Below are 18,238 nucleotides of genomic sequence, written 5' to 3'. Positions count from 1 at the left end.
GCTCCCATAATGTCTTTTAGAATAAAACGATCGAGTTGAGGATCACACGTGACACTTAATTGTCCTGTCTCTTTAGTCTCCTTCAATCTGGAGCAGTTCTTTGATTTTTCCTGGACTCTCATGACCTTGACAGTTCTGATGATTATAGGCCAGTTATTTTGTAAAATTTGAATTTGTCTGATGTTGCTCATGTTTAGATTCAGGGTCTTGATCTTTGGCTGGAATGTTTCAGACAAGATGCTCTGTTCTTATTGCATCAGAGCAGGTGACTCTCCGTTTCAGTTGATCACATTTATATTGATGCTCACTTTGATCACTTGATTAAGGTGGTGCCAGTTATGCTTTTCTACTTGTGGGGTTACTCCTTCCTCCTTTGTAATTTTATTTATTTTATTTTTCTTAGAGACAGGGTCTTGCTTGATTGCTCAAGCTGGAGTGCAGTGGTGGGATCTTGGCTCACTGCAGCCTAGAACTCCTGGGCTCAAGTAATCCACCTGCCACAGCCTCCTGAGTAACTGGGACTATAAGCGAACACCACCACACCTAGCTACCTTTTGTATTGTAGAGATGGGGTCTCACTATGTTGTCCAGGCTGGTCTGTAACTCCTGGCCTCAAGCAGTCTTCCTACCTTGCCCTCTCAAAGTGCTGGGATTACAGGCATGAGCCACTGCACCCAGCCTCCTTTGTAATTAAAAAAATATTTTATGGGCAGTTACTTTCAAATGATGGAAATATTTTATATCTATGTGGACTTGCATTTTCCTATTTCAGTCAGTGAGTTATAATCCATTTCTGTCACTAGTTTTATACTTAAATTGTTCCCAACTTGGCCACTGAGAACCTTTTTAGGTTAGCTTTTGTGTCCTTTTCACATGTCTCCAAGATTCATTGAATACTTTCCTGCTTTCTGGTATAGCAAGGTGTTCAGGTTCTTTTGGTACTTTTACTTTCTGTGCCCTGGCTCTGGCATCAGTCATTTCTCAGAGAAGCCCTGTTCCTTTCAGTGGACAATGGTGTTTAGAGGCTAAGATCTGGACATTGGGTGTTTTCATTGCTACTGGGGTGTCACTACTCCCAGACCCCTTTCAGTGGACAGCACTAAGGAATACACATATGTATATACAATATATCCACCTACACATGCGCATGCGTGCACACACACACACACATACATTTACATCTATATTTGTGTATCTATGTCTATATATTGAAAACTGGCTGGGCACAGTGGCTCATGCCTTTAATCTCAGCATTTTGGGAGGCTGAGGCAAGAGGATCACTTGAAGCCAGGAGTTCAAGACCAGCTTGGGAAACAGAGAAACTCTGTCTCTACAAAAATAAAACAGGAAAACCATAAGTTCACACCAGTGCCCCCAGTTCCAATCCAACTTCACAGGGTTCATTTTCGTTTTCACCCTTTCCATGTTTGTAATTCTCTTCTCTGATATTATACCCTTAATGTGTTTACTTATTTTATGCATCTGTGTGCATCCAATCTACTGTCTTTGTTGGTATCCCACCTCCCCTTGGTGGGTCCAGATAATCTGCTCTGGGTTGCCCTTTCATGTGGATGTCTTCCTCACCCTGTGTGGGCCTGTGATACTGGGCTGCCCCCACACATGGGTGCTGCCCTCCTCATGTTGCTTGGGACTGGCACCGTGTCCTGGACCACCATGACTCTTCTCATAACCAGCGTGGATGCTTACCTTGTTCCATACCAGCGAATGGCTTCAGGAAGAGAAGAGGAAGAGAAAAATATTTACATTTAAAGAAAGGGAGTTTAAAGAAATATGTTAGGTAAATAATTGAGCAGGTAATATACGGAGCTGGCAAAAATTGTGACCAAAGTAGGTGAATGATTGAGATTTATGCAATTCTGGGCTAAGTGACAGCCCCTTCCCTTCCCCTTCCCTTCCCCTTCCCTTCCCTTTCTTTCCCTTTCCCTCCCCTCCCTCCCTTCCTTCCTTCCTTCCTTCCTTCCTTCCTTCCTTCCTTCCTTCCTTCCTTCCTTTTTCTTTTCCCTTCTTTCCTTTGCTTTTTTTTTTTTTTAAAGCTAGAAACATCAGTTTAGGCATAAAGACAGAGGAAAAGGCTTCTTTTTCCTCTCACAGTTCTTTATAATTGTCTAAGCAGTTTCTTTTTTCCCTAGGTTTCATTTTTTGAGGAAGAGCGGAACATATTATCTCGAAGCACAAGCCCATGGATCCCCCAATTACAGTATGCCTTTCAGGACAAAAATCACCTTTATCTGGTGAGTCTTTCCATCTGTCTCTCTGGAATTAGCCTAGCACTGTGACACTCAGATACCTGTGGTAGAACTGAATGTGGTTCTTGCCCATGTGGTCTCATTCATTCAAAGACTTTCTTGCCTTACAGGTGTCTCCCTGGTTTCCTCATTATAAAGATCAAGAGCTAACCCATTTAGAAACAGCCTCATTGGGCTCCACGTGGTGGCTCACGCCTGTAATCCCAGTACTTTGGGAGGATGAGACGGGCGGATCACGAGGTCAGGAGATTGAGATCATCCTGGCTAACACGGTGAAACCCCATCTCTACTAAAAGTACAAAAAAATTAGCCAGGCGTGGTGTCAGGTGCCTGTAGTCCCAGCTACTTGGGAGGCTGAGGCAGGAGAATCGCTTGAACTGGGGAAGCGGAGCTTGCGGTGAGCCAGGATTGTGCCACTGCACTCCAGCCTGGGTGACAGAGTGATACTGTGTCTCAAAAAAAAAAAAAAGAAAGAAAGAAACAGCCCCATTGACTGTTGGATATTGTAGCTGTGGCTTTAAGGCAATAATAGGAAATCATTTATTGGGGAATAGTCTGTCATTATGTATAAGATAATCTTGCTTTAATTTTTAAAAACTTCCTGTGTTAGCTTGCTTAGGATTAAAAAAATGATAATAATGCATGGTTGTTATAAGAAAATGCAAACACTGCAGACATGCATGAAGTTGAAGGGAAAGCCCTCCGTTTTCTTTTCCTTTTATTTTTTTTGAGACAGAGTCTTGCTTTGTCACCCAGCCTGGAGTGCGGTGGCACCATCTCAGCTCACTGCAATCTCTGCCTCCCAGGTTCAAGAGATTCTTCTGCCTCAGCTTCCCAAGTAGCTGGGATTATAGGCATGTGTCACCATGCCCAACTAATTTTTGTGTTTTTGGTAGAGACAGGGTTTTACCACATTGGCCGGGCTGGCCACAAACTCCTGACTTCAAATGATCCACCTGCCTCGGCCTCCCAAAGTGTTGGGATTACAGGAGTGAGCCACTGTGCCCGGCCCCTCCGTTTTATTTTCTAATCGTCCTCCCTGGGGGAAGAAATGTTAAATGGTTACAGAGGCTTTTCCTTTCTGACCCTTAACTGTGCTCTGTGGGAGCATGGTGGGGAATATTTCTTTTCTTTTCTTCTTTTTTCGAGACCAGGTCTCGCTCTGCCACCCAGGCTGGAGTTCAGTGGCATGAACATGGCTCACTGCAGCCTCGACTTCCTGGCCTCCAGCGGTCCTCCCACCTCAGCCTCCCGGGCATACACCACTGCACCTGGCTAATTTTTGTATTTTTAGTAGAGACGGGGTTTTGCCATGTTGCCCAGGCTGGTTTCGAAGTCCTGAGCTCAAGCGATCTCCCTGCCTTGGCCTTCCAAAGTGCTGGGATTACAGGTGTGAGCCACCATGCCCAGCCCCAGTGGGGGATATTTCTGTATCCTCATGTGTATAGTTTGCTTTATAAAAATGGTATGTTACTCTGTGCTTGGCTCTCCAGCTTGCTGTTGCCTTTCACCAGTGTATCCCAGACATCCTTTCTTCCTTGTCAGTAACGCAGGTCTACTTTATTCTTTGAGCAGTGGCATAATTTTCCCTGATGTGTATATATCATAAGTTAGAGAATGCTAAAATTCATTTTGGGGCCTTGTTTAGGTTCTTGAGGGATTAAATTCTTAAATTTAAAAAGTGTATCCTAGAAACAATTTTTGTTCCTGATTCAGCCCTTAAAAGAAGACTATCATGTTACCCTGAATGGAGATAAACAGGCTCACGTAAGAGAAAAGGGTAAGAGAGATGAACTCCCACTTATCTTAAACTTCTACTGGCCAGTTTTTGGGGAATTTGCTGCTTTTATTTCTGACCTAAAATAAATAAGTTTATTTGTCTTGGTTTCATATTTGTTGAGAACCCAGTGCCTGGAGAGAAGTTTTCCCTATCCTCTGAGTGAGGACATTCACATACGAATCTTTTGGCAGACTGGCTTTGACTGACCACACATGCCTTCGGAACCAATGCCACAGCTCTTAGGTTTATGGCCTGAAACACCCTTTCCTTAAATATTGCCTTAGAAGCTTTCCTTCCTTGAGACGTGGGGCATGGAACCCTTACCTTCACAGATGACCTTGGTGTGTTTCTAGGGTTGCTGGTGTTCCAGGACATTTGTTGCAGATGCAGTACTTAGCTTGTGCTCTCTGCATCTTAAGCAGCTTCTCATGTTTGAATGTATTAACAGACTTTTTATTTTTTATGTTTTTTATTTTTGAGACAAAGTCTCACTCTGTCACCCAGGCTGGTGTCACCCAGGCTGGAGTGCAATGGCTCAATCTCAGCTCACTGCAACCTCCACCTCCTGGGTTCAAGCGATTCTCTTGCCTCAGTCTCCCGAGTAGCTGGGATTACAGGTGCATGACACCATGCCCTGCTAATTTTTGTATTTTTAGTAGAGACGGGGTTTCGCCATGTTGGTGGGGCTGGTCTCAAACTCCTGACCTCAGATGATCCGCCCGCCTCAGCCTCCCAAAGTGCTGGGATTACAGGCGTGAGCCACTGCACCTTTTCTTTTCTTTTCGTTTTTTTTCTGAGATGGAGTCTTTCTCTGTCACCCAGGCTGGAGTACAGTCATGCAATCTTGGCTCACTGCAACCTCCACCTCCTGGGTTGAAGTGATTCTCCTGTCTTAGCCTCCTGTGTAGCTGGGACTACAGGCGCATGCCACCATGCCCAGCTAATTTTTGTATTTTTAGTAGAGACGGGGGTCTTGCCATGTGGGTTAGGCTGGTCTTGAACTCGTGACCTCGTGATCCGCCCTGTAATCCCAGCACTTTGGGAGGCTGAGGTGGGGCAGATCATGAGGTCAGGAGATCGAGACCATCCTGGCTAACATGGTGAAACCTCGTCTCTACTGAAAATATAAAAAATTAGCCGGGCATGGTGGCGGGCACCTGTAGTCCTAGCTACTCAGGAGGCTCAGGGAGGAGAATGGTGTGAACCCGGGAGGCAGAGCTTGTGGTGAGCCGAGATTGCGCCACTGCACTTCAGCCTGGGTGACAGAGCGAGGCTCCGTCTCAAGAAAAAAAAAAAAAAGAAAAGAAGTACCCTTGAAACAATAGGGCTTTTGTTTGTTTTGGTTCGTGTTTGTTTGTTATTGTTGTTTTAGATATGCATTTTTTTCTTTTAAGTGATGATGTCTCTGTTGCAGTAGCGTAGCTCACTGTAACCTCAAATTGCAGGGCTCAAGTGATTCTCCTGCTTCATCCTCATTAGCTGGGGCAACAGGTACAAACCACCATGCCTGGCTAATTTTTAAATTTTTCATGGAGACTGGGGTCTCACTATGTTGCCTAGGCTGGTTTCGAACTCCTGGCCCCAAGTCATCCTCCTGCCTTGGCTTCCCAAATTGTTGGGATCACAGGCGTAAACCGCCACACCCAGCCTGTTTTAGATATTTTAATTCGAGCTCTACAAGAGGTTTAGAACACTAGCTTGTGAAGATAAAGTTCATTTTCAAGGCCACACAGAATCTAAGCGGTCCTGGAATTAGGAAGGGCTTTGATTTTTTGGACCAAAGTTGAGTCCACAGTTTTCTGGTCTACCTTGCACTGCTCCGTAAACTCATATTTCTTTTCTCTGAGCTGAAGAGCTCCCCTTCTTGGTGTCTAGTCTCAGGCAGCTTATTCTTAAAAGTAAGCATTATTGAAATGCTTTGCGATTTTCACACCATCAAGGTCCATTTTGGTAGAGGCATTGACAAGTTTTGAGTGTTCCATGTAAAGGAACTCAGTTGAGGACTTAGTGGTCCATGTGGCAGGCTACTGCTCAGTAGCTTCAGGGAAACCACTGCTTGCCTCCCTCGTGGCCAGTGAGGATGATCAGAGGAGTCCCAGCAGGAATGCCCAAATGTAGTTTTCTTACATGTTGATGGGAGTGCTTTGTTTCATGCCTAAACGGTTCTCAAATCACATCTTCAGGAGGGTACTATCTGGGCACTTTGATAATTTCTCACTTTGATGTCACCGTTCTTATTACCACCACCTAGTTTTGTCATAGTAGAAATAACTTTCCTTTCTCTCTCTGTGTGTGTGTGTGTGTGTGTGTGTGTGTGTGTGTGTGTGTGTTTTGAGATGGAGTCTTGCCCTGTCGCCCAGGCTGTAGTGCAATGGCGTGTTCTTGGCTCACTGCAACCTCTGGCTCCTAGGTTCCCCTGCCTCAGCCTCCCGAGTAGTTGGGATTACAGGCGCGTGCCACCACGCCCGGCTCATTTTTGTATTTTTAGTAGAGATGGGGTTTCACCATGTTGGCCAGGCTGATCTTGAACTCCTGACTTCGTGATCTGCCCACCTCGACCTCCCAAAGTGCTGGGATTTCAGGCGTGAGCCACCGTGCCTGGCCTTTTTTTTTTTTTTTTTTGAGACAGAGTCTTGCTCTGTTGCCCAGGCTGGAGTGCAGTGGCAGGATCTTGGCTCACTGCAGCCTCCACCTCCTAGGTTCAAGCAATTCTTCTGCCTCAGCCTCCTGAGTAGCTGGGATTACAGGTGTCCACCACCATGTCCGGCAAATTTTTGTATTTTTGGTAGAGACAGGGTTTCACCATGTTGGCCAGGCTGGTTTCTAACTCCTGACCCCAGGTGATCCGCCCACCTCAGCCTCCCAAAGTGCTGGGATTACAGGCATGAGCCACCGCGCCTGGCTACCTTTGTTTTCTTAATTGTGGATTTAACTGCTGTGGACATCTGCTTGGGCATAGCCTTCCTGGAGTACCTCTTGGATTGGGACTGTCTGTGAGTTTCTGTGCTAGGACAGGCTCCCAGATGTAGGGGGCTTCCCCCATGATCTCACCACTGGCATTGGCATCCTTAGCTTCTACTCAGCTTTTCCATCCGCCATCTTGCAAGATGGAAGGTTGTTTTGTTTTTGTTTTTGTTTTTTGTTTTTTTTTTTTGAGATGGAGTCTCGCTCTGTTGCCAGTGGCACAATCTCGGCTCAGTGCAACCTCCACCTCCTGGATTCAAGTGATTCTTCTGCCTCAGCCTCTGGAGTAGCTGAGATTACAGGCACGTGCCACCACGTTCGTTTAATTTTTTGTATTTTTAGTAGAGACAGGGTTTCACCGTGTTAGCCAGGATGGTCTCGATCTTCTGACCCCATGATCTGCCTGCTTTGGACTCCCAAAGTGCTGGGATTACAGGCGTGAGCCACCATGCCCAGCCTAGGAGGGTTCTTAATGCAGCTGTTTTTTGGAGTTCTGGTTGCCTCAGCACATTGCTACTTGGGTCAATGACATTTTACTCCCTTGTTTTGTAGCTCAGTTGGGTATTACTGATGGGATTTTGTAATTATTAATATTTTCTTGTCTCCATTTTCTTCTCAAGTACTTTGTTGCTTTAGAGTAAAATGCTTGCTAAGGGTATAGTTTTCGTATAAAAGCTCAAACTTAGCATGGAAATTAAGATATGATCATATGTCTGCCATCCCTTATCTGTAATTCTGAAATACCTAGAGTTCTGAATAACCTCAAATTCTTTTGTTACTTGTTTATCAGCATAACCTGATTTGAACTCCGTTTTTGGCAAAACTTGATCCAAGCTCTCTTAAGGCTCTTTTTAGTCTTTATTCATTCCCTTTAGTGTGACTTCCCATTTTGCTATAAAATTATGAGTGTGTTTGATTACAAGGTGATGTCCCAGACCCTACTGAGGGTGTTACATAATATAAAGTGTAGGTATGGCTGGGCGCGGTGGCTCACACCTGTAACCCCAGCACTTTGGGAGGCCGAGACAAGTGGATAACCTGAGTTCAGGAGTTCAAGCCCAGCCTGGCCAACATGGTGAAACCCCATCTCTACTAAGAATACAAAAATTAGCCAGGCGTGATGGTGGGCGCCTGTAATCCCAGCTACTCCTTAGGCTGAGGCAGGAGAATCACTTGAACCCAGGAGGTGGAGGTTGCAGTGAGCCAAGGTCATGCCACTGCACTCCAGCCTGGGCGACAGAGCAAGAATCTGTCTCAAAAAAAAAAAAAAAAAAAAAGTGTATGTACCACTTTACCTTTACCTTTCTAAAATCTGAAAAATTCTGAATCTGGAAGCGCATTCCGCTTCAAGATAAAGGGATCCTAGATTTATATCGGTTCCGTACAGTCCTGAAATTCCATCCTATCTATTGGCCACTTTTATATCAACAAACCTTTGAAGTTTGGAGAAACTTAACATATCCTGCTCCCCTGGCAGTTGAACATTAATTTTTTTTTTTTTTTTTTTTTTGAGACACAGTCTCGCTTTGCCCAGGCTGGAGTGCAGTGGCACGATCTCGGCTCACTGCAACCTCTGCCTCCTGGGTTCAAGCAATTCTTCTGCCTCAGCCTCCTGAGTAGCTGGGATTACAGGCGTGCACCACCATGCCCGGCTAATTTTTGTCTTTTTAGTAGAGACAGGGTTTCACTATGTTGACCAGGCTGTTCTCGAACTCCTGACCTTGTGATTCGCCCTCCTCGGCCTCCCAAAGTGATGGAATTACAGGCGTGAGCCACCGCGCCTGGCCCTGAAGATACATTTTAAATCAATGAAAAAAACAACAGGATTCTACCTCCTATGGTATATCCCTCCTGGCTGGCTGTTCTCTCCAGTCTTGCCTCTGCTATGTGGGTTTCAGGCATCCATCTTCTCTACCCTGAATTACTGTGATAACCTCTGAAGTATTCTCCCTGCCATCTGTCTGGCCCTCCTCCCAGGTCTTCCACATACTGCAGCCAAGTCAGCCCGCTATTGAAACCCTTCAAGACTCCCTGCTGTCCTCTGGATGAAGTCCAGACTCTTCCACGTGACTTACCCGGCCTTTCTTGCACTTGCCCCCAGCCTTGTCACTTACTGTTTCTCTCTTTCTTCCTTACATCCATCCTGAACTTCCTTTCGTTCTTTGACCTTGCCTCTGACCTTTTTCCATGCTGTTCGCTCTTTCCCTGTTCACCTTGCTAACTCCTCTTTCTCTTTCTGGGTTGGATCAGATTTCACTTCTTCCAAAAGCCCCTCCTAGACCCTATACTTCTGGAATGGTGCCTTTTGACTGTACGCTCATTGCACCCTGTACTTCTCCTTCATGAGTGGGTGCTGGTCTGTCCCACTAGGCTAATTCATCCATAAAGGGAGAGTAGAGCTTTACCAAGTCAATGCTTAAGCAATATTTATTGGATGAATGTGTGATTAATTTCATAGAAATTTGATGTACATTCAAATTTACTTATTGTATTACAGAACTTGCATTATATTCTCAGTGGAGTTATTTTCTTTAACGTGTGTAATTCAAAATAGACTCAGTGGGATTTTCAAAATTTGGAATGCAGTGCAAGGAAATTGAACGTGAGTTCTTTTGCATTTTGATGGTTAAAAATTTCCCATTTGTGGTGACATACCAGTGAATGTGGCTTACTGTTCTCTGGTCTATAGAAAATTGTCGCAAACTCTGTCATAATGTCTGGTTCTATATAACAAAGCTAGTCCTGTATTCTGCATGTGGCTCATGGAAACAGTGCTCTGTTGACCTGGTTCATGAAGAAATCTGTTCAATTCTGCATAACAGATGCCTTCATCAGTGTCCTTCCACGAAGGAGCTGATCTTCACAAAGAGCACATAGTTTTGCATCCCACCACTTGTAGTATTTTTTTTTTTTTTGAGATGGAGTCTCGCTCTGTCACCCAGGCTGGAGTGCAGTGGCACGATCTCAGCTCAGTGCAACCTCTACCTCCTGGGTTCAAGTGATTCTGCTGCCTCAGCCTCCTGAGTAGCTGGGATTACAGGTGCATGCCACCACGCCTGGCTAATTTTTGTATTTTTAGTAGAGACAGGCTGGTCTCAAACTCTTGACCTCATAATCCGCCTGTCTTGGCGTCCCAAAGTGTTGGGATTACATGCGTGAATCACTGCAGCCTGCCAGTATTGTTTTGTCTAAATTATTTGTGCTGATGTTTTTCCTACTGTGGTTTTCTTCAGATTACCCTTGCTCTGAGCCTGCAATTGACTCATGAACTTCTTTTCCATGCTGTAACCTTACAATGACTTCCTTGTGTTCACTCCAAATGTTTTTCCCTGGTTGCATGTAGAGATGTATTAGCTAAGGTACATGCTTAGCTGCTGTATCAAAGAGACCCTAATGTACAACCCAGGCTGGTAGAGCAGCTCTGCTGTATGTGTTAATTCAGGGACCCAGGTTCCTTCCATGTTGTGACTCCTCCCTTCCTTAGGATGTTGTCTTCATTTACGTGGCTGAAGTTGGGCCATTTCATGTCTCTGTTCCAGCTGGCTGGTAGGAAAAAAGGACAGAAATTCAGAGTAAGCAAATTCTTTTTCTATAGATGGATGTGGAAGTTGGACACATCATTTCCTCTCACATTTTCTGGGCCAGAACGTAGTCATGTGACTGCACATCTAGCTGCTAAGGAGACTGGGAATTTACTGTCGGCTGTGTGGCCTCTGTCAAGCTAAAATTCTTATTACTGGAAGAATGGGAAGGATGGATTTGGGGAAGGATGGATTTGGGGGCACAATTAATAGTCTGTCACAGAGGCTAAAACAGCTGCTTTTGGCTGGGCACGGTGGCTCATACATGTAATTTCAGCACTTTGGGAGGCCGAGGCAAGTGGATCACTTGAGATCAGGAGTTCGAGACCAGCCTGGCCAACATGGTGAAGCCCTGTCTCTGCTAAAAATACAGAAATTAGCCAGGCATTGTGGCGGGCACCTGTAATCCGAGCTACTCCAGAGGTTGAGGCAGGAGAATTGCTTGAACCTGGAAGGCAGAGGTTGCAGTGAGCCAAGATGGCGCCACTGCACTCCAGCCTGGGCGACAGAGCAAGACTTCATCTCAAAAAAAAAAAAAAAAAAAGCTAAATAAACAGCTGCTTTTGTAGGTGATACAAGGTACAGCTAAGCTTTGAAGCCAGGCCTGTAGTTTCACCTTCCATATTCTTACTCAAGGCATTATACTTCTGGATCTGAAACCACTGCTACTAGGATGCCCTGCTTGGGATGAGTTCTTTATATTTCTTATCTTGCTTTCAACCCACACCTGTGTAATTTTATGGGCAGCGTTTGTTTCCTATATAGGAACAATTTGAAAGTGGGCTGTTTCTAGGCTTTCATGAATAGCAGCCTATGCTGTCATTGGGAATCTGGAGGGAGTTAATGAACACAACTTCATTGTTTACTTTAGTGAAATGTGGCAGCTTATGATAGTTTTGACAGTGAGACATGTGCTGTTTTGATCTCTCAGCTAAGATTATCTGATTTTTCAGGCATGTCTCAAAACTCACCAGGCCTGTTCACATGCTGCTGCTTCTGAAGCCAGGGTTTGGAAACCAGCTGCCCATCAGAATGAGGCTGTGACTTAGAATATTGGTTCTTGTTTTATTACCTTTCCTTGTTTGGTCTCTCCAGAGTCACTGGCCTTTTCGGCTTCAATTTTCTTATTGGTGAAATGAGATATTAATTCCTCTTATTGACTTCAATTCAATTGCTGAGTGTATTGTTGCCTTTGGGAGGTTCTTTGAGTTTTCTGTGCCTTTGAAATAGTTGTTTTTTTTTTATTCTGGTGTTTTGAGGCATTTTTCAAGTGAGTGCATTTACACTTTTACCATTTTAGGAGCCACAATTTAATTATGTTGTCCCAGCTTGCTTGGCCCCATCCCCAGAGTTTCTGATTCAGTAGGTCTGGGGTGGGGCCCAATAATTTGCATTTCTTCTTCTTTTTTCGAGACAGAGTCTTACTGTGTCATCCAAGCTGGAGTGCAGTGGCACGATCGTAGCTCACTGTAGCCTCAAACTCCCGGGCTCAAGCCGTCCTCCCACCTCCCAGGGCATATACTACCATGCCCTACCACCTTTTTAATTTTTTGTAAAGATGGGGATCTCACTGTGTTGCTCAGGCTGGTCTTGAATTCCTGGGCTGAAGCGATCCTCCTGCTTCAGCCTCCCTAAATGCCGGCACTCCTGGCATGAGCCACTGCACTTGGCCAAGACTTTGCATTTCTAACTAGTTTCCAGGTAATGCTGCTGCTGGTGTAGGGACCTCATTTTGAGAACCATTGTCCTATAGCTGTAGCTATAGTTAGTTGCTGGTTATAGCTTCTTCCTTTTGTCCCTTCAGTGATAGTGTACACATCCGAAATCCCTGTCCTTGCTCTTTCAGGCCCAGGCATGGTATCTGGTCCCCTTCTGTTGCTAGCCCTGGGGTGCTTCATCATCCCAAGTTTATTTTTCTTCTCCTAACCCGAACCTTTGTAAATAACCCCTTCCCTGATGAATGTCCTCAATTCCCTGGTTTGCGTGTCCTGTCTGTTTCTTGGCAAGACTCTGGATGATTCAGTACTCAAAGAGGATTTTCGCATAGATGGATGAAACAGGCTGGGTTTCATGTTTTCTAAGATAAAGGGGCTTCTCTCTTTTTCTCTTGGTCACTTTGACCAAGAAGAAAATAACAGAGTTTTTATTCTCAAGAAGAATAGTATCGGGGCCACTCTGCTTAGAGGCCACTCTGCTTTGAGGACCCGTTCTCTCCTCCCTCATGCCAAAGATCCGGAACATTGGGCAAAGCGGATAATGATGTCGCCAGCGTCATTACATTTTCATGGCACTTTCAGTTGTGCTGAGCGTGCAAACATTTCAAGGAGACATTTCTAAGAGGTGGCTAGCACAGCAGGCCTCTAATGCCCTGTGTGAATTGGAATAGAGTATAAAGAACTGTTCAATATTCACCCCATCCCCACATATGCAAGCAAGCACGTGGGTTCATTGTATATGTGTGTGTGCACGTGTGCACACACACATTTGTCCTTCGTTTCAAATGCAACACAATGGATGGAAATTGCCTTCCTAGTACTGGGGTATGGATGCAAACACCAACAGAGAAGCAGCCGCTACTTCCAAACTGAACACATGTGAGATTTGCCCTTTAATTAGCATCTGCAGCTGCTGCCATCAGAAGGGTCTGTCTCTGTTGGCCTGAAAGTCTTTGCTTTAAAAGAGCAAGTCCATTATAGCTCCAAACCAGGCTCGTCTGTCAGCTGCTGTGCTTTTTCTGCCATCAGGGGGGTTGCCACATTGTTTTGGGCTGTTTCACTCTAGGATTCTTTCCTCCTCCTGTGCCCCCAGGGTTTGATTACTATGCCTTGGTGATCCTCATTTGGGTGACCTGCAGCTGCTCATTGTATGTGCAGGAGACATCTCTAGTTCTTGCAAGGAGGGAAGATCATTGGCTTCAGTGCTGATGGACTGGTTATTTTCTAGCCCTTTGTTGTCAGTGATCTTGTCTTGATATGCAGAAAGGCTCCAGGTAGTCACTGAAAAACATATAAGCAGCAGAGGTGATGGCTCTATGAAAGCCATGTTTCATCAAGGGCATTGCTGCTATGGAAACTTTTAATTCACTTGGAGTAGGGAGCCATATTGGTTCCACAGCCTCCTCAGCAGTGGGTCCCAACACAGTGCTGGGCTAGCTGCATCTGAATCACTCCAGTAGCTCCTTAAAACTGTAGATTCCTGGGTCCCACCCATGGAATGTGATCCATGAAGTCTGGGGTTATTCCCTGGAATCCTTTAAGCTGCCTAAGTGGTTGGGATGGGAAAGAGATATGCTTTACCTTACTATACTGCTTATTATTATTATTTTAAAATTCTTGCTGGGCGCAGTGGCTCACACCTGTAATCCCAGCACATTGGGAGATGGAGGCGGGTGGATCACTTGAGGTCAGGAGTTCGAGACCAGCCTGGCCAACATGATGAAATCCCGTCTCTACTAAAAATACAAAAATTAGCTGGGCATGGTGGCATGTGCCTGTAGTCCCAGCTACTCGGGAAGCTGAGGCAGGAGAATCGCTTGAACCCAGGAGGCAGAGGTGCAGTGAGCCGAGATCATGGCACTGCACTCCAGCCTGAGCGACAGAGTGAGACTTCGTCTCAAAAAAAAACCCAAAAAAACAAAACTATTTTTCATTATACCAGAACGTCAGCTGTATGGAGGCAGGGATTTTTTCTGTTTTATTCACTGCTGTTTCCCTAATATCTAGAATAGTGGCTGGCACATGATAGGCACTCAAATATTGATTAAGATGAGTCTATTTTATTTTCTTTTAAATTTTTAATTTTTATTACAGGTGGGGTCTCACTTTGTTGCCCAAGCTGGTCTCAAAACTCTTGGCCTCAAGCGATTGTACTGCCTCAGCCTCCCAAAGGGCTAGGATAGGCATGAGCCATCATGCCTGGCTTGTCTTATTTTTAAGAAGCACTTCTGGTGATTCTGATGGACAATCAGGCTTGGGAAGTTCTAACCTAGAGGACCTACAGTTGTCTTGGGGTAGAAGCCAAGGCTATCCTGGTTTTTAGAATCAGTGCCTTACTGGGCATCTCTGAAGAGTAAAAGTCAGGGACAGAGTTATATTTTTGGACAAAACCAGATGCTGTGAATGGACTCTCGGTCACAACCTGGATGGCGACTTGGTCCTTAACTTCTTCATCATTTTCTGCTGACCCTGTTCTTTGGTTCACAGCAAGTCACCTGATAAGAAGACTCGAAGACTTCTAGTTTGTTACTTTAGATGATGCTTTTGGAACCTCTTGGTACCATTTTAACAATCCAAACGTATTTTCTGAAAGCACTCAAGTCCTGGGTCTTTATTGTATCTTTAAGCTCTAACAGCATGATGATCGAATAAGCCTTGGTTGGCCACACACAAGCCATCTTCCCCATGGGCTCCATTCATACTAGAATGAGCAGCTATACCCCAGTAGTATAGTTTTGGGATGTGGGTAACATCTTGGGATAGCCACATTTACTCAGTAAATGTCTGGATTACATTCTCCTAATGGTGCACTGTTGGAATCTTTGGTGTGGTAACCTGGAATAGTGTTGGTGGGTCAAGTTTGATTAGCATCTTTGATAAGAACCCGGTCTATTTAGAGGTTTGTCATTGAGTGTGTCTGTTTTGGCCTCGTGTGAAGCATGCTGTGTAGCAGCTGTTGTAATTTTTGTTGCTTGTTTTCTCAATCAACCCTGGTTTTGAAGAAATGGAAAGTTGTTCCACTCTTAGACTGATCTGATTTGGGAGGGGATTTTCAGTTCAGGAAGTTGGATCTTCTGAATGGAAGCAAAGAATACATGTCTTTTTGCCACTTTACAAGCTGGCTCTTGTTTTCTGAACTATTTTACTGGTCATTGCAAATGGAATGTCTGGAGTAGCTGCCAAATACTAAGTTGTGTTCAGTTTGTCACTGAGTTGCCGGTGGCTGCCCTGCTATGCATATGACTTTCTCAGCCTTAAACTTACAAGCCATACTGTTTTTTTTCACATCTTTAATACAGCCATAGGAAATTTATAACTGTGATGTGTCGTCATAAATATGCATTGTTCTTATTTTAAGACATTTCAGTACTAAAAGTATAAGTACTTCTGTTATTATCTGTGAATTTCTTTCCTTTTTCTTTTTTTGGATATTTAAGACCTTTTTAATGTCAATATATATTTTAAAATATATATTTAAAACCGACATAAATTAGCATTCACCCACATACCCAGGGCCTGTGGAGAACCAGGTTGGGATGAGTGGGTGAGCTACAGGCAGCCAGGTGGCTCCTGTGGGCTCCTCGAGGACTGGGGTGAGTAACTAATGTCTGCTAGGAACTTGGGGGAAAGAAAGTGTGTATGTTAGGTGCTGCCCCCTTCTAAGTGTTCCTCTTGTTCATAAATCTTTTTTTTTTTTTTTTTTTTTTGAGATGGAGTCTTGCTCTGTTGCCAGGCTGGAGTGCAGTGGCGTGATCTTGGCTCACTGCAACCTTTGCCTCCCGGGTTCAAGGGATTCTCCTGCCTCAGCCTCCCGAGTAGCTGGGACTACAGGCATGCACCATCATGCCCAGCTAATTTTTGTATTTTTAGTAAAGACAGGGCTTCACCATGTTGGCGAGGGTGGTCTCGATCTCTTGACCTCGTGGTCTGCCCTCCTCGGCCTCCCAAAGTGCTGGGATTACAGGCATAAGCCACTGTGCCCGGCCCATAAATAAAAATTTTTTCAGTAATTGTTGTACAAATGGAACCTTACTCTTCAAATGCAATTGTCCAGTGTCTGGCTTAATGTCTGCTGTTGTCAGAAACCATGTGAATGGAGTAGATTCCCAGGTTAGAAGGAGCCCCCGGGGAGGATGCGCGAGTCACTGGCTTCTCCAGGGGTCTCTGGTTTGGGGTTGCCTTGGTGCTGGGCACGCTTCCTGGAGATTTTACTGGACCAGCCTGAGGCCTTTGGGGCTCTGTGCAGATGCTCTACTTCTGACTTGTCTAGAGCTTTCTTCTAATTCTGGACTAAAAGCAAGCAGGAGTTTGGAGGATGATGGTGAGAATTCACATCCCCGAGTTGGCTTTTGGAATGCAGTAGTTTGTGAGATTTAGTGTTTTTTTTAAGAAGTATATTCAGATCTTGCCTTTTTCCCAGAAAGCATATGAGACAACTTCCAAGACATTTATAGCATGGCTAATAAAATGGGAAATCAGGGCAAAGGACAGGAGAACTCAATAAGGGTTAACATGGCTACAGCGATTGTCTAAATGGGTTGGTTCTTTTTGCTGGCCAGAGCAGAAAGGATCATGCAGTAAAGTGGGGGGGAAGGATGGGAATTGAATGGTAGGTGAAGACTTCTTGTTGGTGCCAGGCACTGTGCCAGGCCCTCCGAGGACCTTGTCTTACTTAATCCTCACACAGCGCTGCAAGGGGATTAGTCTTATCCCTGTTTTAGGATGAAACTGAAAGGCAGAGAGGTGAAGTCACCAGCAGGAGGCTGAAGCCACCAAGGCTAACGGGCCTTATAGCCACCTAGGGACTCAGGAATATCACACCTGTTTATCATCAAAAGGAGAAAGGATTTCAGTTTCTTGGGATAGAAGACTTTCTTTTTGCTAATCAAACATTTTACTTGAGGCTTCATATTCTTCTTCAAGATTTTTTTCCTGTGTATGTACCAACACATGTAATAATTCCTTATTTATTACAAAAAAGGGGTTGTACTTTATTCTTTATAAGATTTCACTTTATATTGTCGTGGACAATTTTCCATGGCAGTATGAACAAATGGAATCTGTTTGTTTTTAATATCTTTGTCTTATCCCATTGTTTGCATATGTCATATTTTAGCCAGTCTCTAACTGATGGATAGCTGAATGATTTCCATGGTTTTTTCCCCTGTTACAAACAATACTGCAAGGAATCTATTTATCTTTCTATTTATCTGCAAACTATTGTAAGTACCTGTAAAGTAAATTGTTAGAAGTGGAATTACTAGGTCAAAGGGGATATTTTCACATTTAAATTTTGAATAGAGGCTGTCAGTTGCCTTCCACACTGACTATAAAAGGAAAAGATTGTATCACATTTATTGCAAGCCTTCTGTATTCTGCTGGGTGCTGAGGGGAATACAGAAAGGATATAAGAGAGTGGTTGCCCTCTAGGAATATCCGTCTACACTGTACCTAATCCTAGGGAATGTCTGGGGTGTCAGCTTGTGGGTGGGGAAGTGGGTGGATTTAATTCAACTTTTCAAGCTTGCCTTGCAAATGCTGTGCATGGTGTCTGGGACTAGTCTTTCATTATATTGATTCCCCTGGGTAACAGATGTAATTTCCTTAGGGCAGGGACTTCATCCTATGTGACTTACAGTGTGCCTTACACATCTTCTTTGCTTTGTGGAGACCTTGTTATTATAACACATCAGGTGATATTTGAGGATCTAATTGAGGCATTCCCTATTTTTGGATGTGTGAAGAATTAATAACTTTGGCATTCTATACAGGTCATGGAATATCAGCCTGGAGGGGACTTGCTGTCACTTTTGAATAGATATGAGGACCAGTTAGATGAGAATCTGATTCAGTTTTACCTAGCTGAGCTGATTTTGGCTGTTCACAGCATTCATCTGATGGGATACGTGCATCGGTAAGTGAGACTCTGGT

The 18,238-nt window shown here is 44.5% G+C and overlaps 1 protein-coding gene across 1 annotated transcript in view; it reads left to right on the top strand.

The window, feature by feature from the left end:
- Positions 1 to 18,238, top strand: part of CIT (citron rho-interacting serine/threonine kinase) — a 191,440-nt gene that overhangs the window by 24,949 nt on the left and 148,253 nt on the right. Inside the window, exons 5-6 of the mRNA XM_030821489.1 lie at positions 2,151 to 2,252; positions 18,079 to 18,221. Coding sequence (XP_030677349.1) covers positions 2,151 to 2,252; positions 18,079 to 18,221 — 245 coding nt within the window. The remainder of the gene's footprint in view (positions 1 to 2,150; positions 2,253 to 18,078; positions 18,222 to 18,238) is intronic.

This window comes from Nomascus leucogenys, chromosome 10, assembly GCF_006542625.1.
Source record: "Nomascus leucogenys isolate Asia chromosome 10, Asia_NLE_v1, whole genome shotgun sequence".
NCBI lineage: Eukaryota > Metazoa > Chordata > Mammalia > Primates > Hylobatidae > Nomascus > Nomascus leucogenys.
This window is presented reverse-complemented; position numbering and strand designations above follow the sequence as displayed.